The 26816-nt window shown below is 41.8% G+C and overlaps 1 protein-coding gene across 3 annotated transcripts in view; it reads right to left on the reverse strand.

Moving 5' to 3' along the window:
* Positions 1-26816, reverse strand: part of LOC106602987 (neurexin-2) — a 326762-nt gene that overhangs the window by 239528 nt on the left and 60418 nt on the right. For 2 of the 3 annotated variants that reach the window (XM_014196088.3, XM_082974431.1), the window contains exon 2: positions 23082-24411. In XM_014196088.3, the coding sequence (XP_014051563.1) occupies positions 23082-23802 (721 nt within the window). In that variant the 5' untranslated portion in view covers positions 23803-24411. Of the gene's footprint in view, positions 1-19630; positions 20380-23081; positions 24412-26816 lie in introns of those variants that run through there. The other variant, XM_014196093.3, reaches the window with a different exon arrangement.

Genomic DNA, 26816 nt, shown 5'->3' on the forward strand with positions numbered 1-26816 from the left:
TTACAACACATACAGTAGGCCTCTAATTACAACACATACAGTAGCCTCTCTAATTACAACACATACAGTAGCCTCTCGAATTACAACACATACAGTAGGACCTCTCTAATTACAACACATGCAGTAGGACTCTCTAATTACATCACATACAGTAGGCCCTCTAATTACATCACATACAGTAGGCCTCTCTAATTACAACACATACAGTAGCCTCTCTAATTACAACACATACAGTAGCCTCTCTAATTACACCACATACAGTAGCCTCTCTAATTACAACACATACAGTAGGCCTCTCTAATTACAACACATACAGTAGGCCTCTCTAATTACATCACATACAGTAGGCTCTCTGATTACAACACATACTGTAGGCTCTCTAATTACAACACATACAGTAGCCTCTCTAATTACAACACATACAGTAGCCTCTCTAATTACAACACATAGCAGTAGACTCTCTAATTACAACACATACAGTAGGACCTCTCTAATTACATCACATAGAGTAGCCCCTCTAATTACAACACATACAGTAGCCTCTAATTACAACACATACAGCAGGACCTCTCTAATTACAACACATACAGTAGCCTCTCTAATTACAACACATACAGTAGCCTCTCTAATTACAACACATACAGTAGCCTCTCTAATTACAACACATACAGTAGCCTCTAATTACAACACATACAGTAGCCTCTAATTACAACACATACAGTAGCCTCTAATTACAACACATACAGTAGCCTCTCTAATTACAACACATACAGTAGGCTCTCTAATTACAACACATACAGTAGGCCTCTCTAATTACAACACATACAGTAGGACCTCTCTAATTACAACACATACAGTAGACCTCTAATTACAACACATACAGTAGGACCTCTCCAGATCCTTCTAATCTATACAATATCACTTCTGTACTAAACAAAAATATAAATGCAACAATTTCAAAGATTTTACTGAGTTACAGTTCATATAAGGAAATCAGTCAATTGAAATAAATTAATTGGGCCCTGACCTATGGATTTCACATGACTGGGCAGGGGTGCAGCTATGAGTGGGCCTTGAAGGGCATAGGCCCACCCACATGGCAGCCAGGCCCACCCACTTAGCAGCCAGGCCCACCCACTTGGCAGCCAGGCCCACCCACTGGGGAGCCAGGCCCACCCACTGGGGAGCCAGGCCCACCCACTGGGGAGCCAGGCCCACCCAACAAAATTATTTTAAATTCTCTTGCAACAGCTCTGGTGGACATTCTTGCAGTCAGCATGCCAATTGCACACTCCCTCAAAACTTGAGACATCTGTGGCATTGTGTTGTGTGACAAAACTGCATATTTTAAAGAGGCCCCAGCACAAGGTGTACCTGTGTAATGATCATGCTGTTTAATAAGCTTTTGATATGCCACACCTGTCAGGTGGATGGACTATCTTGGCAAAGGAGAAATGCTCACTAACAGGGATGTAAACAAATTTGTGCACACAATTTGAGAGAAATAAGCTTTTTGGTCATATGAAAAATGTCAGGGATTTTTTTTTTCTTCAGTTTATGAAACATGGGACCAACACTTTACATGTTTGTTTATATTTTTGTTCAGTACAGTAAGGCATCTCTTTGAAATACTACAATCTGCTGTTTTAACTGATATTTGCTGTAATGAAGGATGACATTGCTCTACTAAAGCAGATTTGTCAGAGGATTACTCATAGCACATTATCCTCACATGTAGATTTTATTGGATATCTATGGTTTGAATGAGGCACGTTTATATGAGACAGTTTACATTATGAAAACAGGACATGGTCTTCCAGGAAGGTTACAGCTGTATGTTGTGATATGATATGATTCAGTCAAGCCTATAAATACCATAACATAACCTACCAATGTATAATTACGTGATTACAAGCGCAGACGACAAATTACAAGCCAAACAGAGATAAAGATGCACTGACACTGGTTCACAATGGAATGGGCAGCCCGCCATTCGCATGCCTACGTGCACACACGACAAAGGTATCCGCATAATTGCATATAATGAAATGTTACAGGAAAGTGAACATGAAGATGATCAAGTGCTACCAATAAGAAGGTCCAAACATAAACGGAGGTAATGATAAAGTATCCCCTAAAGCCAGGAGGGGACACCTAATAAAGTCTCTCAACGGTTTGGAAGATGCCCAACGGTTAAAATTCCACATTACCTTCAATCCCCATTCACCACTGGTAATTCATGAGTAATACCGCTGAAGTAGTGGCCACAGACATCTGAGCCCACATCAGCTCACTTCCCGTCTGATCTACAAACGGCAACAACAAAAAAAAACCAGCTTCACACAGACCTAGTGTGTAATGAAGCCTGAAAGGCCTTAGACCGCCAAGTAATAAGTGTCTGCGGGGCGGATGTCAGAGTTGAGGGAGGGAAGGTGGGAGTCAAGGCAGTGCTTTGCCTTGGTGCTGGGTGACTCAGAGTTCCGCTTTCTCGTTGGCGACGGCGATGCCGTCGTGATGACGAGTGGAAAGAGGCTGAGAGGAAAGCGTGTCAAGATCCTGGTGCTAAAAGGAATCTACGCTGCTTACCCATACAAGGTATACACTGAGCATACCAAACATTAGGAACACTTTCCTGGTATTGAGTTACACAGTTGTGTCAAGTTGCCCTTTGGGTGGTGGACTATTCTTGATCCCCCCCTCGGGAATCATTTACTGTTTTAAAGACCAGGGGATTGGATTGAATGCGAATTTTTCACAACAGCTTGAGGAAGGTTAATTCAATTTCCCCAAATTGTGATAAAAATGTAATAATGTGGGTGTGTGTAACCTCACTTGAAAGGAAGGAGAAAATATTCAGAGAGAATACAGTCCATATACACTGTCCCTCAAACAGACAACCTCTCTGTCAGGGAGCATATTACAGAGCAAGGCCAACTGTCACTATAAATCATGAAAGACTACACAGGGTCAGATACAGGTGAGGTTAACTGACGTCCCAGGATAATGACTGATCCGCCTCGACATTATAGTCAAATGTTATACTGACCAAAATGGCTATTATTGATCAGACTAAACTATAGAATTACAGGATGACAAGTGACTTTGAGGTTCAGCGTAACCTTTAAAGTTCGTGAAACTCCACTTTCATCAGCCCAGGGCTTAACTTAACTTTCAGACAGACAGAAAATAGATATGACAAACTGACACATCATTCAGTGACGAGGTTTCTGATAAATAACCTGAACTGAATGGGTCCAACTAATGTTTACAGTGTTCTGAAGAAAAAAACTCCATAAATAAATAGCTAGGAGAATTATTAAGTCCTGGGCAAATTAAAGTCCTATGACTCAGCTATATAATATATTCTAGGGCTAGAATCAAAATTCAGGGCTTCGGTGTTCCACGCTCTCATACAATGAGATAGAGGCATTTCACCTTCTTTTTAAGCATAACCAACTTCATGGATCTGACCAGCCCGAGTGCTGCATCAAATCAGATATCAAGTCTGATATCTTCGATAACCAAGATATGATTACAAGATCATTTTCAAACATTTGGATTTGGGGATAAATAAAAACGAGAAGAAAGTGAGGCCCTCGTGGTCAAACGTCTAATGTTGGACAGACAATAAAGAAGTGAAGCTTTTGAGTGGCAGCATACAGAAAAGGTGGCAGATGAAAATACCATTCGCTCTGGAGGAAGAAAAACAGAGCAATAAAATAGTCATATGCTTCAGTTTAAATTGGGGAAAAAAGAGAGAGAAAAATAGAAGTGAGATATGAATATTCAGGATAGGCACACGGAGTAAATGGAAACAATATGGATTGTGATCAAAATGAATAGACCCAACAGACGCAAACAAGCAAATGTTGAAGAAAGGAGGGCCGAATTGCGATTCTCATGATTCTATATGTATTGAGATTCGATACCGCAATTTTATTGCGATTTGATGTTCCAAACACATTGCTCACTATATGTTTGCCTCAGAGAGACGATCAAGAGCGTGAGAAAATTAGTTTTGAGCAGTCAGGTACACTATATATACACAAAAGTATGTGGACCCCTCTTCAAATGAGTGGATTCAGCTATTTCAGCCACACCTGTGTATAAAATCGAGCACACCGCCATGCAACGTCCATAGACAAACATTGTCAGTAGAATGGCCTTACTGAAGAGCTCAGTGACTTTCAACATGGCACCATCAATAGGATGCCACCTTTCAAATGTCTGCCCTGTTAGAGCTTCCCCAGTCAACTATAAGTGCTGTTATTGTGAAGTGGAAACTTCTAGGAGCAACAACGGCTCAGCCGGGAAGTGGTTGGCCACACAAGCTCACAGAACGGGACCGCTGAGTGTCCTCGGTTGCAACACTCACTACCAAGTTCCAAACTGCCTCCGGAAGCAACGTCAGCCCAAGAACTGTCATCGGGAGCTTCATGAAATGGCCAATGCCAAGCGTCGGCTGGGGTGGTGAAAAGCTCTCTGCCATTGGACTCTGGAGCAGTGGAAAAGCGTTCTCTGGAGTGATGAATCACGCTTCACCATCTGGCAGTCCGACGGGCAAATCTGGGTTTGCCGGATGCCAGGAGAACGCTACCTGCCATAGTGCCAACTGTAAAGTTTAGTGGAAGAGGAATAATGGTCTGGGGCTGTTTTTCATGGTTCAGGCGAGGCCCCTTAGTTCCAGTGAAGAGAAATCTTAACGCTACAGCATACAGTGTCATGTTCTCAACTAGTCTACCTGGTTAAATAAAGGTGAAATAAATAAATAAATAACATTTCTAGACAATTCTGTGCTTTCAACTTTGTGGCAACAGTTAGCGGAAGGTTCTTTCCTGTTTCAGCATGACAATGCACCCATGCACAAAATGAGGTCCATACACAAATGGTTTGTTGAGATCTGTGTGGAAGAACTTGACTGGCCTGCACAGAGCTCTGACCTCAACCCCATCAAACACCTTCGGATGAATTGAAATGCAGACTGTGAGGCAGGCCTAAATTGCCAAAACATCAGTGTCCAACCTCAAAAATGCTCGTGGCTGAATGGAAGCAAGTCCCCACAGCAAATGTTCCAACATCTAGTGGGAAGCTTTTCCAGAAGAGTAGCGGCTGTTTTAGCAGCAAACAGTATTAATGCCTATGATTTTGGAATGAGATGTTCCACGAGCAGGTGTCCACATACTTTTGGTCATGTAGTGTATATATAAGTGTTGAAAACATGTTGGCCGACTATTTTAAAAGAACATGGAGAAGAATAAGCTAGTAAAGGCCATGCTGGAACCAATTTAACCTGAACAAGCTATTTCTCTGTCACTGCAAAACTCATTATAGTTACAAATCAAGAACATTTGAGAGAGTTGGAGGGCAACTATAAGTGGCACATTTAGGGTTCAAACTGGGCCAACACCATGTCAGATGTTGTGTTATGTATTTTTTTTTTTTACATTTAAAAGGAGGAAGGACCAATAACACAAAACGAGGGAGAAAGATTTTTGAGCAGTCATTTGATTGGACGAGTGTCTCACGTACTGGAGACATGAATTCCAATCAGTGACACTTGGCGAGTTCAACCAGATTGGAAAACAATTATTTGGATACTCTGATCAGTGCTACAGGGTACACAAATATCCATCAAACTAGAGGTTTACTGAAGTATCAAAACGTTACCACCCTGGTCTGTGGAGTTAGCGTATAGCAACTACAATTTCCCTTTGTTGGTTTTAAAAGCAACCCTGCCATGCTACAATAAACTGCTTGGGGAAAAAATGTGATACAGGTTCATATTCTGCAGGCAGACAAAGCCAGAATCTAATAGTGAATGACCTTGAGGAAATAGGTTGCAAAAACAACACCCAAAGCTAGACACATATCTAGTATTCAATTCAAAGTGACTTTTGAGGCACATCGAATTCATCTTTCATTGAATGAGATAAATGCTATATGCGTACCCGTTTATGCGTTTGAGCTAGGAAAGCTTCTCTAGAGAGCTTGTTTTTTTCTCTCGACCACATATCTAAAGGACAAGATGGCGAGTGCCAGAGAGGACATGGGTTTAAGGTGCTTTCAGAACTCGGGCTATTTTAAAAGAAAATGCTAAATAACAATAAATAATACTATATGGTATAAACATCTGGTGTGAGGACAATGCCCTACAAACATGGTGTCCCGTGTGAGCACAGGTCCATACATATAACTAAACTGCAACGTTGAAGCCACAACAGAGTGCCCCAGGAAAAGTCACAGCTGCTTCAGCAACAGCTAATGGGGTTAAAAATAAAATACAATTCCAAAATTCCTTGAAGTGGCGTGATAGAAAACAAGTAAACTATCTTATTACCCTTATAATTATGTATTCTATTGATGTTTCCTCCAGTCTATACTAAGACTGTTCTACTGTTTAGAGCCAATGAATACGACTATAGTGCCAATGATTGGCTGTGGCAGGAAACCTCCAGAACATCAACAGTTTGTGCATACAACATCCCTGAAAAACCCAGGTCTCTTCTAACATACAGTACCAGTCAAAAGTTTGGACACACCTACTCATTCCAGGGTTTTTCTTTATTTTTACTATTTTCTACATTGCAGAATAATAGTGAAGACATTAAAACTATGAAATAACACATATGGAATCATGTAGTAATCAACAAAGTGTTCTATATTTTATATTTGAGATTCTTCAAAGTAGCCCTCCTTTGCCTTGATGACAGCTTTGTACACTCTTGGCATTCTCTCAACCTGCTACATGAGGTAGTCACATGGAATGCATTTCAATTAACAGGTGTGCCTTGTTAAAAGTTAATGTGTTAAATGTCTATCCTTTTTAAGGCGTTTGAGCCAATCTGTTGTGTTGTAACAAGGTAGGGTGGGTATACAGAAGATAGCCCTATTTTGTAAAAGACCAAGTACATATTATGGCAAGAACAGCTCAAATAAGCAAAGATAAACAACATTCCATCATTACTTTAAGACATGAAGGTCAGTCAATCCGGAACATTTCAAGAATATTGAGCGTTTCTTCAAGTGCAGTCACAAAAATCATCAATCATTATGAGTCAAATTTGAGATTTTTGGTTCCAACCGCCGTGTCTTTGTGAGATGCAGAGTAGGTGGTTCCCTCAGTGAAGCATGGAGGAGGTGTGATGGTGTGGAGGTGCTTTGCTGGTGACACTGTACATTCTGCAGCGATACGCCATCCCATCTGGTTTGCGCTTAGTGGGACTATCATTTGTTTTTCAACAGGACAATGACCCAACACACCTCCAGGCTGTGTAAGTGCCATTTGAACAAGAAGGAGAGTGATGGAGTGCTGCATCAGATGACCTGGCCTCCACAATCACCCGACCTCAACCAAATTGAGATGGTTTGGGATGAGTTGGAACGCAGAGTGAAGGAAAAGCAGCCAACAAGTGCTCAGCATATGTGGGAACTCCTTCAAGACTGTTGGAAAAGCATTCCAGGTGAAGCTGGTTGAGAGAATGCCAAGAGTGTGCAAAGCTGTCATCAAGGCAAAGGGTGGCTACTTTGAAGAATCTGTTGAACACTTTTTTGGTTACTGCATGATTTCATGTGCCATTTCATAGTTTGTCTTCACTATTATTCTACAATGTAGAAAACAGTAAAAATAAAGAAAAACCCTTGAATGAGTAGTGTGTTCAAACTTTTGACTGGTACGGTAAATAATACTACTCAAGAGTTGCCAGGAGCTCAAAAAAGGTTTTGATCGGCTCTGGCTACAGTAGAGCAAGGTCAGCAGTGCATCAGAAAAGATAGGAAACAGAATGAGTTGATTTGAATGGGTGCAGAGCAGGCCTACATATTCCTCATGTCTTTGCATCAGAGTACATGAGTACATTCCCATTCCCTGGATTGGCTGGCAAATGACGTGTGTGTTAGAGGTAGACGTACGCCTGGCAGACTGATTTATGGCCCTGGCCTACATCCCCGCTCTGGGGAGAAGCGCTGTAATTGATTCTGACACTCTTGGCTTTGGGGGTAAAAGGTAGTCCAGATTCACCTGAGAGTGTTGACTAAGCCAAGGAGGCCTTTTTCTGACCACGTGGTCATGTTTCTTCTTGACAGATGTGTTTTCTTGGAATGGTCAAATCAAATCAAGCTATTTATTTACCTCATTGCAGACATGAATGCAATGCACATCACAGGAAGAAAAAAATAAAAATTAAAAAAAATAAAAAAATAAAAACAACTTCTTATTTCAAATAACATAAGAGGATAACAAACAAAAGATTAACAAAAATGTCCACTAAAAAAGCACCCTAAGGGAAAACAAAGCTATAAAGGTGTGTTTTAAGATCACTTTTACACTGAACAAAAAATATAAACGCAACATGTGAAGTGTTGAAATAAAAAAATCCCAGAAATTGGCAATACATACAAAAAGGTGTGGCATATCAAGAAGCTGATTAAACAGCATGCTCATGGTCTGTAAAAACTCATTCTGGGGAAAAACTCATCCTGATTGGCTGGGCCTGGCTCCCAAGTGGGTGGGCTTTCCTGCCAAGTGGGTGGGCCTATGCCCTCCAAGGCCCACCCATAGCTGCACCCCTGCCCAGTCATGTGAAATCCATAGATTAGGGCCTCATTAATTTATTTCAATTGACTGATTTCCTTATATGAACTGTAACTCAGTAAAATTTTGCAATTGTTGCGTTTATATTTTTGTTCAGTATGAACATATCCACAGTTTTGCCCCCCCCCCCCCAGGTTCTCTGACAGGCTATTCCAGAGCCTGGGGGCATAATAACTTAAGGCTGCCTCTCCATGCCTCTTGGTCCTAGGCTTTGGGATGGTTAATAGGCCAGCGCCAGATGACCTGAGGGACCTACTGGGTACATAACTTAAAAGCATGTCTGATATGTATTTGGGTGCACAATCATGGATTGGTTTAAAAACCATAGTAGAATCTTCACATGTATTTTAAAACTCACAGTCAGCCAGTGCAGAGACCGTAAAACCGTAACGTGTAATGTGTGCTCTCCGTCTGGTCTTGGTCAGTACCCGTGCTGCAGCATTCTGTATGTTTTGCAGTTGACCAATGGCTTTCTTGGGTAGACCAGACAGGAGAGCATTACAGTAATCAAGCCTGCTTGTAATAAAAGCATGGATGAGTCTCTCTGTATCAGCCTGAGATAGAAATGGACGCACCATGGCAATGTTCCTCAGGTGGTAAAAAGCTATTTTGGTCACATTCCTAGTGTGTGATTTGAAATTGAACTCAGAATCTAAAATGACACCTAGGTGTTTTACCCGGTGTTTTATCTTTATTGCCCGTGAATTCAAATGTGTGGACAGATTCTCTCTCTGTGCTTTGGCTCCAATAATAAGTACCTCGCTCTTGTCTTGATTTAGCTAGAGAAAGTTTTGAACCATCCAAGTATTCAAATAACTAATACAGTCTAATAATTTATCTGTGGAACTAAAAATGTACACAGAAATCGAAAGTCGTGTATCGTCTGCGTAGCAGTGAAAATCAATGCTGTGCTTTCTACAAATTCCAGAATCCCTTTTCTAAGGGACAAATCTTTGCTCCTTCGCCCTCTGTCGGAATTCAGCAGATATAAGAAATGTACAAATAACACATTTAGTTAAGTAATAGTTCTTATATCTTATCTCTTTCTCTCTCAGACCTTTTGGCTTGCCCAATGTTTTATACTTGACAGAAGGATAAATATTATCTGCAGTCAAAGTGTGACACCACATTGGTATTCTATATCTCTATTTAGAAAGAAAAAGACTGCAGCATCAGCTCACACAGAAGCCCTCTGTGAATCATAAAACAAAGGGAAGCATGCAGGTAGTGGGAGAGGCTTTTGTAAACCTGATGCAGGCAGCGAATGACAGCCTTCGCCATGTTATACTTTGACATGGAACCATTTGGCCCTGGGTTTATTGATCGCTCCGAGTTGAGCATACAGTCTATTGCTGAAATGTCATTAAGTTTCAACACGTTACAGTATTCTGTTCCTATAGTAGAAAATATCTAGAATCAGATAGTCTCGCGTTGCCATACCTCCAAAATCACGTCGTCATGCCTCCCATTGGAGGTCTGGAGAATTATGTACTGCAAAAACGTTTTGAATGGTCCGCTACATTTCAAGAACCCTCCCCCCACACGCCCGTAGAAGGCGTGTGGAGGGAGGGTGATGTCTGTTATGGGCGTCACTGTTTCCCCATCTAGTTTCACATCCTAGCTTTCAAGTTATCAAGTGTGGCTGACAGTCTGCGATTTATATTTATTGAAAATGAATTACACTGGTAAAGTCAAAAGGTCACAACACGTGCTAAACCGCTCTGGTGACAAACACACGTTTTGCCTCATCTCCACGCGTCCTCCTGACTGTGCATCGCAACCATCCCAAAAATCTGAAAGATTGCCCGTTATTTTGTTTTTGTAAGGACCCAAAAAACAGAGGTGGTGTTAGAACATTTTCAAGTAAGTAACTACATTTAGCTAGCTGGCTACAGTAGGCCACTTTGTCGGTTAACTCAACTGAGCCGCTAGATAACTTTACACACTGTCATCAGCTAGCTTACTTCCTATTAGCTAGCTAACTATTGTAAATTAAATACACAGTGTCCAAATGCATTTTTTTTTTTTTATAGATAACGGCCAGCTCCAGCTGTCAGTAAAGGGAGAGTTTAGGCTGCTGGACAGGGCTGGTCATTTTGTAGGAGGACATTATGAAAGGATCCTTCAGTTCCAGTCCCTAGAGGGGATAACTTTGAGAATATAGATTTATAGCAACATAATATTCAATGCTGTCTAATTGAAGTATAATGAGGCCTACTTCTTTGTGATGTTTCCGGTCCTTACATATGGAATCCTGTGAAAGCCTGTTTGCAGATGAAGAAAGAGGTCCCAATGAATGTCCCAAGAGACAATATATATATATATATATATATATATATATATATATATATATATATATATATGCCATGGGTAATATATGTGTAGGCCTACCTATGTTACCAAATGTTGTATACATCAACTGTATTTTTGTATAAACCAATTACATTTGGAGTAGGCCAACCCTGCTAGAGGTCTGCTGGGTGTGCAGGGTTCTGTTTCAGCCCAGCAATAACACACCTGACTCAACTTATCAAATCTAATGAGGTGATAATCTAGTGGGCTATTGCTGGGCTGGAATAGAAGCCTGCTCACCCAGTTGATCAGGGATCAGTGGAGAAAGGTTGGCCACCACTGGTATGGAGTTTTGTTTGTTCATCTAAAATGATGCTTCAGTAAATGATAACCTACTTGTTACTACTCAATTATCTGTTGTTGTTTAGACTAAAATGCTTCATCTTTATATACACGAGTTAGCTTATTTGCATATTTTGAAGTGATGCAGTGTTGATTCTTTGAAGGGAAATGTTTAAACGTGTTTTAATTGCTAAACTGTTAATCAAAAATGAACTAGCCTCAATATTGATTAATCACACTCCTGCAATAACGAGAGGACGGGGTTCCGTCTGTGTTGTATTCTCAAATTAACATTTCCTTTTTGTAAAATGTTTTATTTGATTGTCACTCTCTCTCAGTATATCAGCTATGTAAATCCATTTGGCAAGCTTATCATGAGGCATATGCATCGCCATACAGCATTACTGGCCTTATGGGAATCTGTTGTTTACATGTTGAGCTATATATACTGCTCAAAAAATAAAGGGAACACTTAAACAACACATCCTAGATCTGAATGAAAGAAATAATCTTATTAAATACTTTTTTCTTTACATAGTTGAATGTGCTGACAACAAAATCACACAAAATGAATCAATGGAAATCCAATTTATCAACCCATGGAGGTCTGGATTTGGAGTCACACTCAAAATTAAAGTGGAAAACCACACTACAGGCTGATCCAACTTTGATGTAATGTCCTTAAAACAAGTCAAAATGAGGCTCAGTAGTGTGTGTGGCCTCCACGTGCCTGTATGACGTCCCTACAACGCCTGGGCATGCTCCTGATGAGGTGGCGGATGGTCTCCTGAGGGATCTCCTCCCAGACCTGGACTAAAGCATCTGCCAACTCCTGGACAGTCTGTGGTGCAACGTGGCGTTGGCGGATGGAGCGAGACATGATGTCCCAGATGTGCTCAATTGGATTCAGGTCTGGGGAACGGGCGGGCCAGTCCATAGCATCAATGCCTTCCTCTTGCAGGAACTGCTGACACACTCCAGCCACATGAGGTCTAGCATTGTCTTGCATTAGGAGGAACCCAGGGCCAACCGCACCAGCATATGGTCTCACAAGGGGTCTGAGGATCTCATCTCGGTACCTAATGGCAGTCAGGCTACCTCTGGCGAGCACATGGAGGGCTGTGCGGCCCCTCAAGGAAATGCCACCACACACCATGACTGACCCACTGCCAAACCGGTCATGCTGGAGGATGTTGCAGGCAGCAGAATGTTCTCCACGGCGTCTCCAGACTCTGTCACGTCTGTCACGTGCTCAGTGTGAACCTGCTTTCATCTGTGAAGAGCACAGGGCGCCAGTGGCGAATTTGCCAATCTTGGTGTTCTCTGGCAAATGCCAAACGTCCTGCACGGTGTTGGGCTGTATGCACAACCCCCACCTGTGGACGTCGGGCCTTCATACCACCCTCATGGAGTCTGTTTCTGACCGTTTGCGCAGACACATGCACATTTGTGGCCTGCTGGAGGTCATTTTGCAGGGCTCTGGCAGTGCTCCTCCTGCTCCTCCTTGCACAAAGGCGGAGGTAGCGGTCCTGCTGCTGGGTCATTGCCCTCCTACGACCTCCTCCACGTCTCCTGATGTACTGGCCTGTCTCCTGGTAGCGCCTCCATGCTCTGGACACTACGCTGACAGACACAGCAAACCTTCTTGCCACAGCTCGCATTGATGTGCCATCCTGGATGAGCTGCACTACCTGAGCCACTTGTGTGGGTTGTAGACTCCGTCTCATGCTACCACTAGTGTGAAAGCACCGCCGGCATTCAAAAGTGACCAAAACATCAGCCAGGAAGCATAGGAACTGAGAAGTGGTCTGTGGTCCCCACCTGCAGAACCACTCCTTTATTGGGGGTGTCTTGCTAATTGCCTATAATTTCCACCTGTTGTCTATTCCATTTGCACAACAGCATGTGACATTTATTGTCAATCAGTGTTGCTTCCTAAGTGGACAGTTTGATTTAACAGAAGTGTGATTGACTTGGAGTTACATTGTGTTGTTTAAGTGTTCCCTTAATTTTTTTGAGCAGTGTATTTTCAATTTAAAATGATACCAATATACGATGTTTTCAGTGCATTCAGAAAGTTCATATACCCCTTGACTTTTTCCACAACCTTAATTTAAAATGAATTAAATTGAGATTTTGGGTCACTGGCCTACACACAATACCCCATAATGTCAAAATGGAATTATGTTTTTAGGGATTGAAAAAAAATTATACTGAAAAAAATGAAGAAAAAAAAATCAACATGCAACAATTTCACTGACTTTACTGAGTTACAGTTCATATAAGGAAATCAGTCAATTTAAATACATTCATTAGGCCAGGCCCACCCACTGGGGAGCCAGGCCCAGCCAATCAGAATGAGTTTTCCCCACAAAAGGGCTGTAAGAGACATAAATACTCAGTTTCATCAACTGTCTGCGTGGCTGGTCTCAGACAATCCAGCAGGTGAAGAAGACGGATGGGGAGGTCCTGGGCTGGCGTGGTTACACATGGTCTGCGGTTGTGTCTCTAAAACGACCTTGGAGGCAGCTTATGGTTGAGAAATTAACATTAAATTATCTGGCAACAGCTTTGGTGGACATTCCTGCAGTCAGCATGCCAATTGCACGTTCCCTCAAAACTTGAGACATCTGTGGCATTGTGTTGTGTGACAAAAAAAAACAGCACATTTTAGAGTGGCCTTGAATTGTACCCAGCACAAAGTGCACCTGTGTAATGATCATGATGTTTAATCAGCTTCTTGATATGCCACACCTGTCAGGTGGATGGATTATCTTGACAAAGGAGAAATGTTCAATAACATGGATGTAAAGAAATTTGTGCACAAAAGTTGAGAGAAATAAGCTTTTGGTGCATATGGAAAAATACTGCAATCTTTTATTTCAGCTCATGAAATCAACACTTTACATGTTGCGTTTATATTTTTTTCAGTATAATTAAAAATGAAAAGCTGAAATGTCTTGAGTCGATAAGTATTCAACCCCTTGGTTATGGCAAACCTAAATTAGTTGCTTAACAAGTCGCATAATAGGTTTCATGGACTCGTGCAATAATAGTGTTTAATATGATTTTTGAATGACTACCTAATCTCTGTACCCCACACATACAGATAATTGTAAGGTCCCTCAGTCGAGCAGAATTTCAAACACAGATTCAAGCACAAAGACCAGGGAGGTTTTCCAATGCCTCACGAAGAAGGGCACCTATTGGTAGATGGGTAAAAAAACAAACAAACATTGAATATCCCTTTGAGCATGGATGGTGTATCAATCCACCCAGTCACTACAAAGATACATAACTCAGTTACCGTACAGGAAGGAAACCGCTCAGGGATTACACCATGAGGCCAAACTACAGAGTGAAAAGAAGGACGCCTGTACAGAATAAAAAATATTTCAAAAACATGCATCCTGTTTGCAATAAGGCACTAAAGTAAAACTGCCAAAAAAGTGGCAAAGAAGTTAACGCTTTATATCCTGAATATAAAGCGTTATGTTTGGGGCAAATCCAACAGAACACATCACTTAGCACCACTGTTCATATTCGCAAGCATGGTGGTGGCTGCATCATGTTATGGGTATGTTTGTCATCAGCAAGGACTAGGGAGGCTTTTAGGATAAAAATAAATGGAATAGAGCTAAGCACAAACTAAATTATAGAGGAAAACCTGGTTCAGTCTGCTTTCCAACAAACACTGGGAGACAAATTCACCTTTCAGCAGGACTATAACCTAAAACATAAGGCCAATTATACACTGGAGTTGCTTACCAAGAAGACAGTGAATGTTTCTGAATGGCCTAGTTACATTTAAAATAGTTACAGTTTGACTTAAAATCAGCTTGAAAATCTGTCAAGGTTTGAAAATGGCTGTGTTGCAATGATCAACAACCAACTTGACAGAGCTTGAATACTTTTTTAAAGAGTAATGTGCAAATATTGTACAATCCATGTGTGGAAAGCTTTTAGAGACTTACCCAGAAAGACTCACAGCTGTAATCACTGCCAAATGTGATTCTAACATGTATTGACTCAGGGGTGTGAATGCTTAGTGGTTTGTCCTTTAAAAGTTGCAGCGTACTGCAGCACAGCTTGCGTGGTGTGCTGCAGAATTCTATGGCACGTTATTTAAGTGTCAACCACTGGTACCATTAATGCTAGTTAGTGCTAGTTTGACCACCAGAGGACATCTTTGAGAAGCATTTGATAGCCTTCAATAGTGGTTGTACTAGAGAATTTAAAACCTTTTTTTAACATTAGTATATGGGACTGATTTTAAGAAATGTTGCTTAATTAATTTGATTCATATTATGGTGATTATATTCCAAGAAAAACGAAAAACTCTCTGGATTTCCGTTAGGATGGAACGGAAAATATGGCACTGTACAACGTGACAGTAGGCTACAGTACTGGGCTATTTAGCTAAAGAATCCCTGTGTTCAGCGGGCACGCGGGAGACCAGAGTTCCCCATGTTTGTCTCAGAGCAGAGTGAAACGGTGCTAAAATAGTTGTAGGCTATTGCTTCAAACTAACTTCAATATGACTTCTAACTTCAATATGCTCTTTAAATAAATAAGACCTACAGCACCCTACTCAACACTAGTGAGACTCATGTCGCCTATGGTAGGCCTACAGTATATCAAAAAATGACGTGACTCTCCGGCAATAATTAAATATAGAGGATTGGAGGATTCTAAATTGAAACCAAAAGCCGCCTCATGGGTCTCCCGGTGGTGGCCGGCACGGGTATCTGTAGCAACGCATTGTGCATTGCGATGCAGTGACTTAGACAGCTGCGCCACTGGGGAGGCCCCATCCACAAAGTATCAAAATACAGAGAGGTGTTGGTAAAGGTATATTGTCCTGCTAATAGCCCATAATGGGCTATTATAATACTGTACATGGTGTCCAGGTCAGGATAACCAAAACATTTCTTTATTAAAAGACTATCAGAAAGAATGTTTGTACTTATTTATTTTGATCCAAAGCCATGAATGAGTGAGTCACACGGCTTTATGTAGGTGCCGCTATATGACTGTGCCATCAACTTGATAATATATAACGATATTTCGGAGGTTCTTTTGTTTAAAAAAAAAAACGAAAGTGAGCGATTGTAATCTGAATAAAAGGCCAAAATAATATTTGTAAAGGACAAAAAAATGCATTTCTGTTTTTAGAGGGAGAAAAATGCTGGGCCAATTGTGCGCCGCCCTATGGAACTCCCAATCACGGTCGGATATGATACATAATAATACATTTTGTTATATTATTTGTTTTGTCTTTTCTGGTGGATTAAACTGAAATTGCAACCAATCACGGCCGGTTGTGATACAGCCAACCTAACTAAGAAATACATTTGACGATAGAATTCTCTCCCTACCCTCCTTCTAGGCAAGTCTATTGTCCAGCTACCTGCTAATAGCCATAATGGCACTGTACAACGTGCCCGTGTGTGCTTTAAATAGTATTTTCCAGTAAGCAACTTTGTTCCAATATCTGTGATTCAGTGATATTTATTCCCATAGTAATTCGTTATGGATCCATAACTAAATAAACAAACATCGGCATTTTGAAAGAGTATTTTTATTATTATTTTATTAACGAAAGCATAAAGATGCCATTATTAGTTACATTGTTTTAGTTTGAAAGTGCAGACTGGCACTAAGAACAGTGGGAACATTTCCCTAGTCAGCGCCATTATTAGTTCAATGCCCCTTAAAGTGTTGCTCTGTGCTACCCAGTGTGGCGGGTCCACCCCCCCCCCCCCTTCTCCATGGGCTAGGTCCATCTTCTGTGCCATCTCATCCCGTGCCCCCTGCCCTCGTGCCTTGAACCTTGCACGCTTTCAGTGGATACAGCTGGAGAACCGCAAGGAAATCCCATTGTGCTCCACTCAGGAGCCATGACCAATATATATTGGTTATATATATATATATATATATAGGTTATATATATATATATTCTAATATATATATATATATTAGAACGCCGCAGCCCGTCTGGTGTTCAACCTTCCCAAGTTCTCTCACGTCACCCCGCTCCTCCGCTCTCTCCACTGGCTTCCAGTTGAAGCTCGCATCCGCTACAAGACCATGGTGATTGCCTACGGAGCTGTGAAGGGAACGGCACCTCCATACCTTCAGGCTCTGATCAGGCACTACACCCAAACAAGGGCACTGCGTTCATCCACCACTGGCCTGCTGGCCCCCCTACCTCTGAGGAAGCACAGTTCCTGCTCAGCCCAGTCAAAACTGTTCGCTGCTCTGGCACCCCAATGGTGGAACAAGCTCCCTCACGACGCCAGGACAGCGGAGTCAATCACCACCTTCCGGAGACACCTGAAACCCCACCTCTTTAAGGAATACCTAGGATAGGATAAAGTAATCCTTCTAACCCCCCCCCCCCCTTAAAAGATTTAGATGCACTATTGTAAAGTGGTTGTTCCACTGGATATCATAAGGTGAATGCACCATTTTGTAAGTCGCTCTGGATAAGAGCGTCTGCTAAATGACTTAAATGTAAATGTAAATATTGTCCTGCTAATAACAGGGTTAATAATATATCTGTGAGAATACCCAAGGGGCTTTTATATAATTCGAAATTAATAATAATCACTGTTTAAAAAATAACATTTGAGATTATTTTGTTTTCAAATAACGTAAAATGAGCGAGAAAAAGGGGTGAGACATTGTTACTAATTTGTTATTTAGAATGATTTATTTCTGTTTTTAGAGGGAGAGAAACCATAAATCTACAGTCCTCTCATGGGTCTCCCAGTTTACGCCGGCACGGGTATTGAACCAGCATCTGTAGCAACACAGCTTGACTGCTATGCAGTGTCTTAGACCGTTGTGCCACTCAGGCGCTGTACAACGTGACTGGTCAGGAGTGGGCTACAGTACTACAGTAAGAGCAAAATAACAATAACAAAATAAAATAATAAAAACCTTAGTGTAACAACAGTTTAAGTAAGTAATACTGAAGTCGTGCACAATTATCAGTTTCTATTTAGGTTTATGTCGCCCATTCATTGTCAGAGACACAGTAGGACCCAAAAGCATAGTCAGTGCTCTCTCTCCCCCTTGCGCTGGTCTGGAGTAATGAAGGTGTGACGCAGGGTTGTCATGTCCTGACCATAGAGAGTCCTTATTTTCTATGGTGGAGTAGGTCAGGGCGTGACTGGGGGGGGGGGGGGGGTTAGTCTAGTTCAGGGGTCACCAACCTTTTTGAAACAGAGCTACATGGGTACTGAAGGGCTACCAGTTTGATACGCTCTTCTAAAATAACAAATTTGCTCAGTTTGCCTTTAGATATACGTTATTAATAATGATTAATGATACTTATCTATGTGAAGACACTGATCACGTTAATCATTTCTCACAATAATTATCAACAATGACAATAAGGTGGGAAACAGATATCAATATCCAGCACTTTAATCTCAGTAATTGTTAAATTTTCAGATGATCACTTACATCACTACATTTCATAGGAAAAATGTCCCATTTTCACTAGCCACTGACAAACCCTTTTAACAAATCATGAACTATGTTGCACTGTTTCAAAAAGTTATCAATTATGTAATGTTAGAAAAATCTACTTATTTTTAAATAAATCTTGTCACATTTTGAACTAATGACGAAATCTGCTGCATTTTTTAACACACTTTTAAATTGAAAACAATTCTTAAATATTTTAATTCAACTTCGCCATGGCAACTGCCATGTTGCCACTGACAACATCTGGTATCTGTTTCTTTGTTAGTGGGAAGACTGGCATTGCATGCTGTTCACCAGTGTATTGTAATCTGGTGTGTAACTTGACACTGCAATTGTGAGTGAGTCGTTCAGATGTGTATCAGTGAGGCGTGTTCTGTGTTTGTTCTTGATGAAGTTCATGTCAGAAAACGCTGATTCACAGAGATTGGTTCAACCAAACAGGCTAGCAACCTTCATAGCTGCTGTGCATACTCCACTGTACTTCTCTGTGTCAACAAGGCACCAAAAGTTTGGTGCAGCCTGGTAGGCTTTGAGGTGGAGGTCATTTTGCAATGTTATGATTTCAATCTCCACCTGTCCAGCATCCAAGTTGAATGTTGCACTTAGTTGCTCAGCAAAGAATGTTGTGTCCACATTCATGAAAGGATTGGAAATGAACGACACACATGGCTCAAGCTGATGAAGGTCACAAAACCTATTCTCAAACTCTTGCTTGCCTAAGTCTGTTTATGACTTCACAGTACTTTTCTGCAACTTTGTCAAATGTCTCAGATGCAGAAGCATCGTCTTTCAGCACCGACTGCACAGAAGGAAAGTGCAGCACTTTTTTTTTCTGTAAATCCACAGAGAAAATGTTCATCTTGGCTTTAAATGCATTTAAAGCACTTATCAGATCAACAACAGTCTTACCTTTGCCTTGCAGCTTGCAGTTCAAGTCGTTTAGTTTCCCAGTAATGTCCGTCAAAAATGCAAGGTCAAGTGTCCACTCTGTGTCCTCTAGCAGTGAGACGTCTTCGCCTTTGGACTGCTTGAACTCTTTGATTTCACCCAAAAGTGACAAAAAACGAAGTAAAACTCGTCCTCTGCTGAGCCATCGGATTTCTGTGTGTAGCAGCAGGTCACCATATTCAGCTGACATCTCCTCCAATAGCACCTTGAAAATCCTGTGCTGTTTTGCTTTGGAGCGGATGTTGTTTATGATTTTTACAACGGGAGTCATCACGTGCTCAAAGCCGATCACTTTTGCACATAACGCCTGCTGGTGAATGATGCAGTGGTAACGCATACATTTTGGGAAGTCTGGGTCACTTTTACAGTGAGCGATGAAACCTGTATGTCGGCTGATCATAGCAGGAGCCCCGTCTGTAGTCACCGCTACCAGCTTTTCCAATGGTACCTTTTTCTGCACGAAAAACTCCTTCACCGTGTTATAAATGTCAACTCCCCTCATAGTTGTCTTTAAGGGCAGTAGTGCCAGGAGTTCTTCTCTTGTGGAGAAATCTTCAAACACCATCCGGATAAAAACGAAACAGCTGCGCTATACTGCTGCTGTCCACAGACTCGTCGCACTGGATGCTAAACCAGCTGCACTTCGCCAGAAACTGCATTCAGCTACCATCTTCGCTGCGCCCGCTAGCTTACTCTCCACGAGCACCGTTTTTTTCAAGCGCACAATACTGACCTTTGAACTGGAGTAGGTCAGAGTTCACCTAAACTCATGTATAATGAAAATATTTTTAAGACAGTCATTTTTAAATATATATAAATGCAAGTGTGATTTAAAAGAATAGCAACAGAATACAATTACATTTCAGACGCAGCTCACTAGTGAGTTGTGCTATTTTTAGACCAGGCCTGCGGGTGACTCATGTGGTCCCTGGGGGCGACCTGGTGCCCGCGGGCACCGTGTTGGTGACCCCTGGTCTAGTTTATATTTTCTATGTGGGGTTCTAGTTTATTATTTCTATTTGTTGGTGATTTGTATGATTCCCAATTAGAGGCAGCTGGGAATCGTTGTCTCTAATTGGGGATCATATTTAGGTAGCATTTTTCCCTCCTGTGTTTGTGGGATATTGTTTTGAGTTAGTGCACGTAGCACTTCTTAGTTACGGTTCGTTTCGTGCGTTTCTAATATTAAACATGTGGAAAACATATCGCGCTGCACCTTGGTCCGATATTTATTACGACGGATGTGACAAGGGTACTGTACTAAACCACAAAGTACCTCTAAGTATCGCAGCATAATCGCAAAACTTTTAGTGGAGCAACCACTGTATGTACATTAGATATTTCTGTATTTCGTTTTCAATACATTTGCAAAAATGTCTAAAAACATGGGTAAGATTTTTTCTGTTGAATCCATTTTGAATTCAGGGTGTAACAAGAAAATATGGAATAAGTCAATGGGCATGAATACTTTCTGAAGGCACTGTATGAGACAAACCATATACCAGATTTTGTACACACCTTTTAAGTGATGACATAAAATGGTTTAGAACAAATCCAACCCTTGTAATTTAGGTACAGTATGCAGATAAGGAGATGATAATTAGGCTACAGGAGATGAGCATTACAGGTAACATTTTATTTTATTTCATTCATTTTAGCAATGTTGCTTGCAAAAAGGTTGCAGTTGTTCCCACACATAGACAGTACACGGTTGCTCTATGTATAACTGACCCTGGATAAGCTAGCGACTGGGCTAACACAGCTATCCTTTTAGGTGAATAATATGCTGTTTTTATTAGCATTTTGTTGGCTTTGAAATTGAACTAGCTTTAGCTAGCTAGTTATATCTAGGTAGCTTACAAGAGAAGCTGACTTTTCTCAAAACAAACCTCATTGTGGCTAGTTACTTATTGTCTCTCATGCAAGCCTTTACTGCCACATATCACTTCAGAAACGTCAAAATGTAAAATATTGTTATGGCCAGCATTGTAGACCATTTCTCCCCTAGAGCCTTATAATATTTTGCCAATTTTTGTTTTCTCCGTTTTGTTTTCCAGGTTTCTGTTCTCCCATTTTTTTCAGGGTTTCACTCTCAAATGCACACTTTTTTAAAATAGAAAAACAACTAAATTGGATGTTCTAACTAAATCAGGAGACTACAACATTTTAGACACTTAGAGTTTGGGTGTAGTTACCCTTTAATTCCAGTGTGCACCTAGGGTGTTTTTGTACCGCACATGTAAGTCGATCTGCTAAATGACTAAAACGTACATTTAATAGTACAGTTTGCAAAACAAATACCCACTAGATTGATGCAAATAATTGAGGTTTTTGGGAAAGCCTTTCCATCTACCGGAAGATTTTTCTTTAGCATCCCTGCTAACGGCTACACAAAATGGTAGCTGCGCACAACGCACACACACATGGAGAATTCTTGTTGCCTCTTCAGAAAGTTGCAGAAAATACGAATCACTAATGCATTCTGTTCATGTCTTATGATAAAGTTGGGCAAAGAATTATTCTTTTTTCAATAAATTTAGTTGATTCCCTACTAAGCTGAATACGTTGTTGAATTCTGTTTTATTGTCTGGATTCCGTGATTCCATCCGCGTTCTCCGTATCACAGATTTTATAAGCCTCTACTCCCCTCATACTGCAGCTTTAGCTCATCACGAAATAACAGTAAAATACTGTGAAAACCAGCATGCTGCAAACATTCTAAAACATTTTGCCACCAGAGGTTGTTTTGGTGACATATTTTGTCCTCACGCACTGTTGCTCCTACGGCACTAATCTGGCGAACACCTTTGGAGCTCCACCACCCAAGCAAGGCATTTGATGATTTTTGCCATGGAACTTCCCCAGGTTTCGCATTTTAAGGAAGCGGTTAAGTATCAGGTAACAGAATGCTTTTATAATTATGAATGGTAAAGCCAGGATAAAACACAGAAACCAAATCAACATACAGTAAAACATTTACATTTCCTCTATGAAAACTGACATTTACTAGCTTAATGTTGCTACAGTATGTGTGAGTGGAACAAGAGTGGCTTATTTCCCTTTAGCCATGAAACAGCCATCCACAAGTGAGTTACGTGGGCCTAACTAAACTCGGAGAAAATGTAATCATAATCAACAGGCTATCCAACAATCTCAGCCAAACCCCCTAAGCATTCAGAGACAGCACGTCAAGCTGTGCTAAAATGTAGATCAGCACAACTCTCCCCCGAATAATTAAGGAAAATGAATGTCTGTTCAGATAATGGCTCAGAATTACAAGTAAATCCTAAAGGAATCCCTCAAAAACCATCATTTAAACTTCACAAAGCAATCGGTTTCACTGCTAAGGCATTCAAATGGAAAAACAGGCCCTTTCCATGAACAAATTCAGCTCATTGAGTATTTGGCTCACCTTCGTGGCAGTAGTTTCCCTTGTAGCCAGTGTTGGTGCAGTCACAGAGGACCTCTCCCTGGTGGATGGAGCAGAGGCCTCTGTTGCTGCAGGGGTTCTGTTTAATACACAGGTATTCCAAATCATTCTGAACACTTTGGCCATCCAGGAGCACTGGGAGGTTCTCCCCCAGCTTCAGGTTGGCGATCAGGCCCTGGAAGGGTGGCTCATATTTGACGGTGCTGGACGTGAGGGCAGATAGGCGCACGTCTGGCGAGATGCCGCCTACGTAAAGGTCACTGGCCACCACCATCTCACTCCTCTTGGACTTGACCTCGGCCACCTTCTCCTCGTTGTCCACCACCAGGGTGGTCGCTCTATAGTTGCGGGTGAGAAGCACGCGGTGCCAGCGCTGGTCGTTGACGTGGGTCTCCGTGTGCAGGGAGGCAGGCTCCGCGCAGTGGATGGTGAAGCGCAGATGTAGCCGGCCGTCTGTGATCAGCAGCTCAAGGAAGTCACAGTTCCCTCCGTCGTCCAGGTAGAGCACCAGGGCCTTGCTGATGTTGGTCTTCAGAGTGAAGCTCAGCTCGCCTGTGACCTTGGCCTCCCAGCGGCCGTACCGCGTCCACTGGCCAGGGACTCCCTCGTACTCCAAGGCCGTGGCCATGACTGTCAACAACAGCCCTGTCAATACCAGGGGCCACACGGCCCGGCCTTCACATAGCGCCTTGCTACTTATCATCTTCCACTTCTGGCCCTAATCCCTCCAACTAGGTCTTGTTGCTTTTAATCCACCACTGCTGAGAGAGGCAGAAATGATCTCCAGTCTACACTGTTGTTGTGTTTTCCCTAAAGTTTACAGAAATAATATGATTCCAATGTCTCCTCAGCTTTGCCTCTCTGTTCTGATTATCTTCTTAGCCTCTCCATTGAGTTGAATAAAAACAGGGAATAAATTCCCAGAATGTGGAATTGTGTCAGTTATTCTCCAGAGAACAGGCTACAGAAAATGTTCTGGAAACATGGTAGAATCCATATGTTTAGGAGTCTAGGAAGTAGAACATACTGTTGCCTATGTTTAGGAGTCTAGGAACTAGCACATTTACAAAACCAAGTGAGGAGGGGGATTGCTGCAGAATGTTGAAGTGAGCAGGTTTGGGCGATGGGTCACAAACAGGACAAACAACCAAACTAATTCAAGGCTCTCTGTTCCTCTTCCCCTTCCTTATCAACCAAATACCCTCGTCTCCTTCCAGCAGCAGTCCAGTCCAGTCTGGTCTCCAGGAGTTAGCTAGGCACAGAGCCAAGCAGAAACAGGTGCAGGCCCCATCTTCCTTATTGTCCCACTGCTCTGGAATACACACAAGAAGAATATGTTAGGAGAGGAATGAAAGATAACTGACAGCATCATATGAAAACTCCAGCCGCTGGAGCTACTGAAGCTATGTAACCCACATAACAAAATAATGACGTACCATAATAGGTTCCAAAAATGTAAGCTTTAACATTCTATAATAACTAAAACATTGTATGTTTTCATCTTCTGTAGTTACATAAATCATAATTAAATAATGACATAAAACAAATAATTAAATATGGCACAGGAAAAAGAAAGGAGGAAGAGAGCGAGAGAAAGAAAGAAAAATCCTTTAGCATTGCTTTATTTATTAGTCCCCCCGGCGACACAGCAGAGAACCCAGAGAGGCAGGGGAGGAAATATGATTTTACTTAGAGACCAATGGAGGCTTGGAAGAGACTCAGGCCTTTTCAATCACGTCAATAGGGTTCGGGAGCTTCGTTGAAAGCACTGCAGATAGTATACTGACAGAGTGAGAGAGACGAAGATGCAGAGCTAGAGAGCTAGAGAGAGAGGAGAGAGGAGAGAGAGAGAGAGAGAGAGAGAGAGAGAGAGAGCAGATTGCTGTGTTCATGTTGGGCATCTAATTAAACAGGAAAATGTCTTTTTTAGCAAGATTACCATTGTAAAGTACTGTGACCTTTTTCAAAAAGGTAATCCGTTTAAAAGTAACCAGGAAACACTGTGTCAAAGTCTCACAACACAAAAAGTTGAATTGTACAGTCCTCTCTTTATCAGGATGGCCCTGCTGTTGCACTTTGTCACTTTCCGGTGATCTTCTAAAGTGATTCCGTGTCCTTGAATATGACATCTAACAGCAATCATCTTGCATAAGGGGGAGGGACACCTTTCAATTAAGAATAATTATCAGGGCCTGTCAGTTATCTGGTAAGGAGTGGATGAAAAGCTGAGAGGAAAGGGAACAGTTCAACATCAACATGAAAACATTTGGTGAGAACAACAGTAGACAATAAATATAATTTAAAAGTACCCACTTTCAATTAACACAATTATAGTCAAAGAGCCAGTGTGGTGCTGTAGTTCCAAGTTTCCCTTGCTGCTCCTTCTAATAAAATGTAATCAACTCATCTTGATTAAAAACAGGGCCATTCGCCGCTCCCCCTCCAACCACCAGAAAATGCAACAGACTGCATGTCTTTCCAGACAAAAATCAGTCTTCGTCTGCCTCCAGGAAAATGCCTGCAGAATGAAGGAGCGAATTGCCTTCGGATTGTTTGATGAATTGCTATGGCCTGTTGTGATGGAGGCATTGTATCCTGCGGAACACAAATCTCACAGCTCTGATGCCAATGAAGGCACAGGCCTTTTGCATATTGGATTGTCACTTGAAAAATAAAAGGCTTAGTGACAGCCTTCGTCGAGAAATAACACAGTAAAACACCCAAATCAAAAGACAGGGGTTACGGAAACCAATTGATTGCAGAATTAAACACACTGAATAAACAAAGTGAGTGCAGATAGGGGTTATAGTCGATGGACTAAAACCAACACATCAACAAGCCCTTACATCCACCCCGTTATTCAATATAAAACAGCATTCACGTTTTGTTAGCCTGAAGCATCTCCACACAGCAGGCTAAACACGAGACCAAGCACGAAGACCAGAACAATAAAACATCTCTCCTCCCAGCAAGACAACAGGGATGAAGCTGGGGCTTACAGGGCAGAGCAGAAAGCTATGTTCGGAGGAGAAAACAGAAGTGATGAGCCCAGCCGGTTCAGTTTACAGTGGGCTGAATCTAAAGAACATAGTCTAGAGAACATCCTTCCCAGATCTGCTTTGAGCTGGCGAATTTTCCCTCTCTGAGAGGAGAAGTGTGAGCTGACAGGCTGGAAAACATGTTGCAATGCAGCAGGAATGCTAATGATATATCAGACACCAGAGAGACCAGACTTAGCCACAGTTGCTGGTGGCCTTTATAAACACCAACAATTATAAATAAAAGCATTAAAAACTTGAGCTCATTAACAATGCATATCACACAACCAACCTTTTGTGCGAGGGCATGTTAATTGACCTTGCAGGGATACAAATCACTTTCGTGCCAACCCACTCTGTGTTGTGTTGAGTGGCTGCATACAGTGAATAGGTGTCTCTCGCTCTCCTTCTCTCTCTCTGGGACTGTGGCTGTGTAGGAAAGGGCAGAGCTCCTCTCAGATGTGTCAGAGGGGTGGGATGCAGGTACTGAACAGCCCTCTCCTTTTCCCTTCACTTCTGAATGTCACTGTTGCACTGAGGCTCTCCAACTCACTGAACAGAGATGGCTAGGTTTCAGAGGCAGCCTAGGGGAATTGCAGCCCAACTGGGGTGGGGTGGGGTGGGGGGGGTGGGGGGGGCTTATGCATTGTATTTTTTAGTGCCTAGACATATTCTATAT

This window comes from Salmo salar, chromosome 04 (genome assembly GCF_965601325.2).
Source record: "Salmo salar chromosome 04, fSalSal1, whole genome shotgun sequence".
Lineage (NCBI taxonomy): Eukaryota > Metazoa > Chordata > Actinopteri > Salmoniformes > Salmonidae > Salmo > Salmo salar.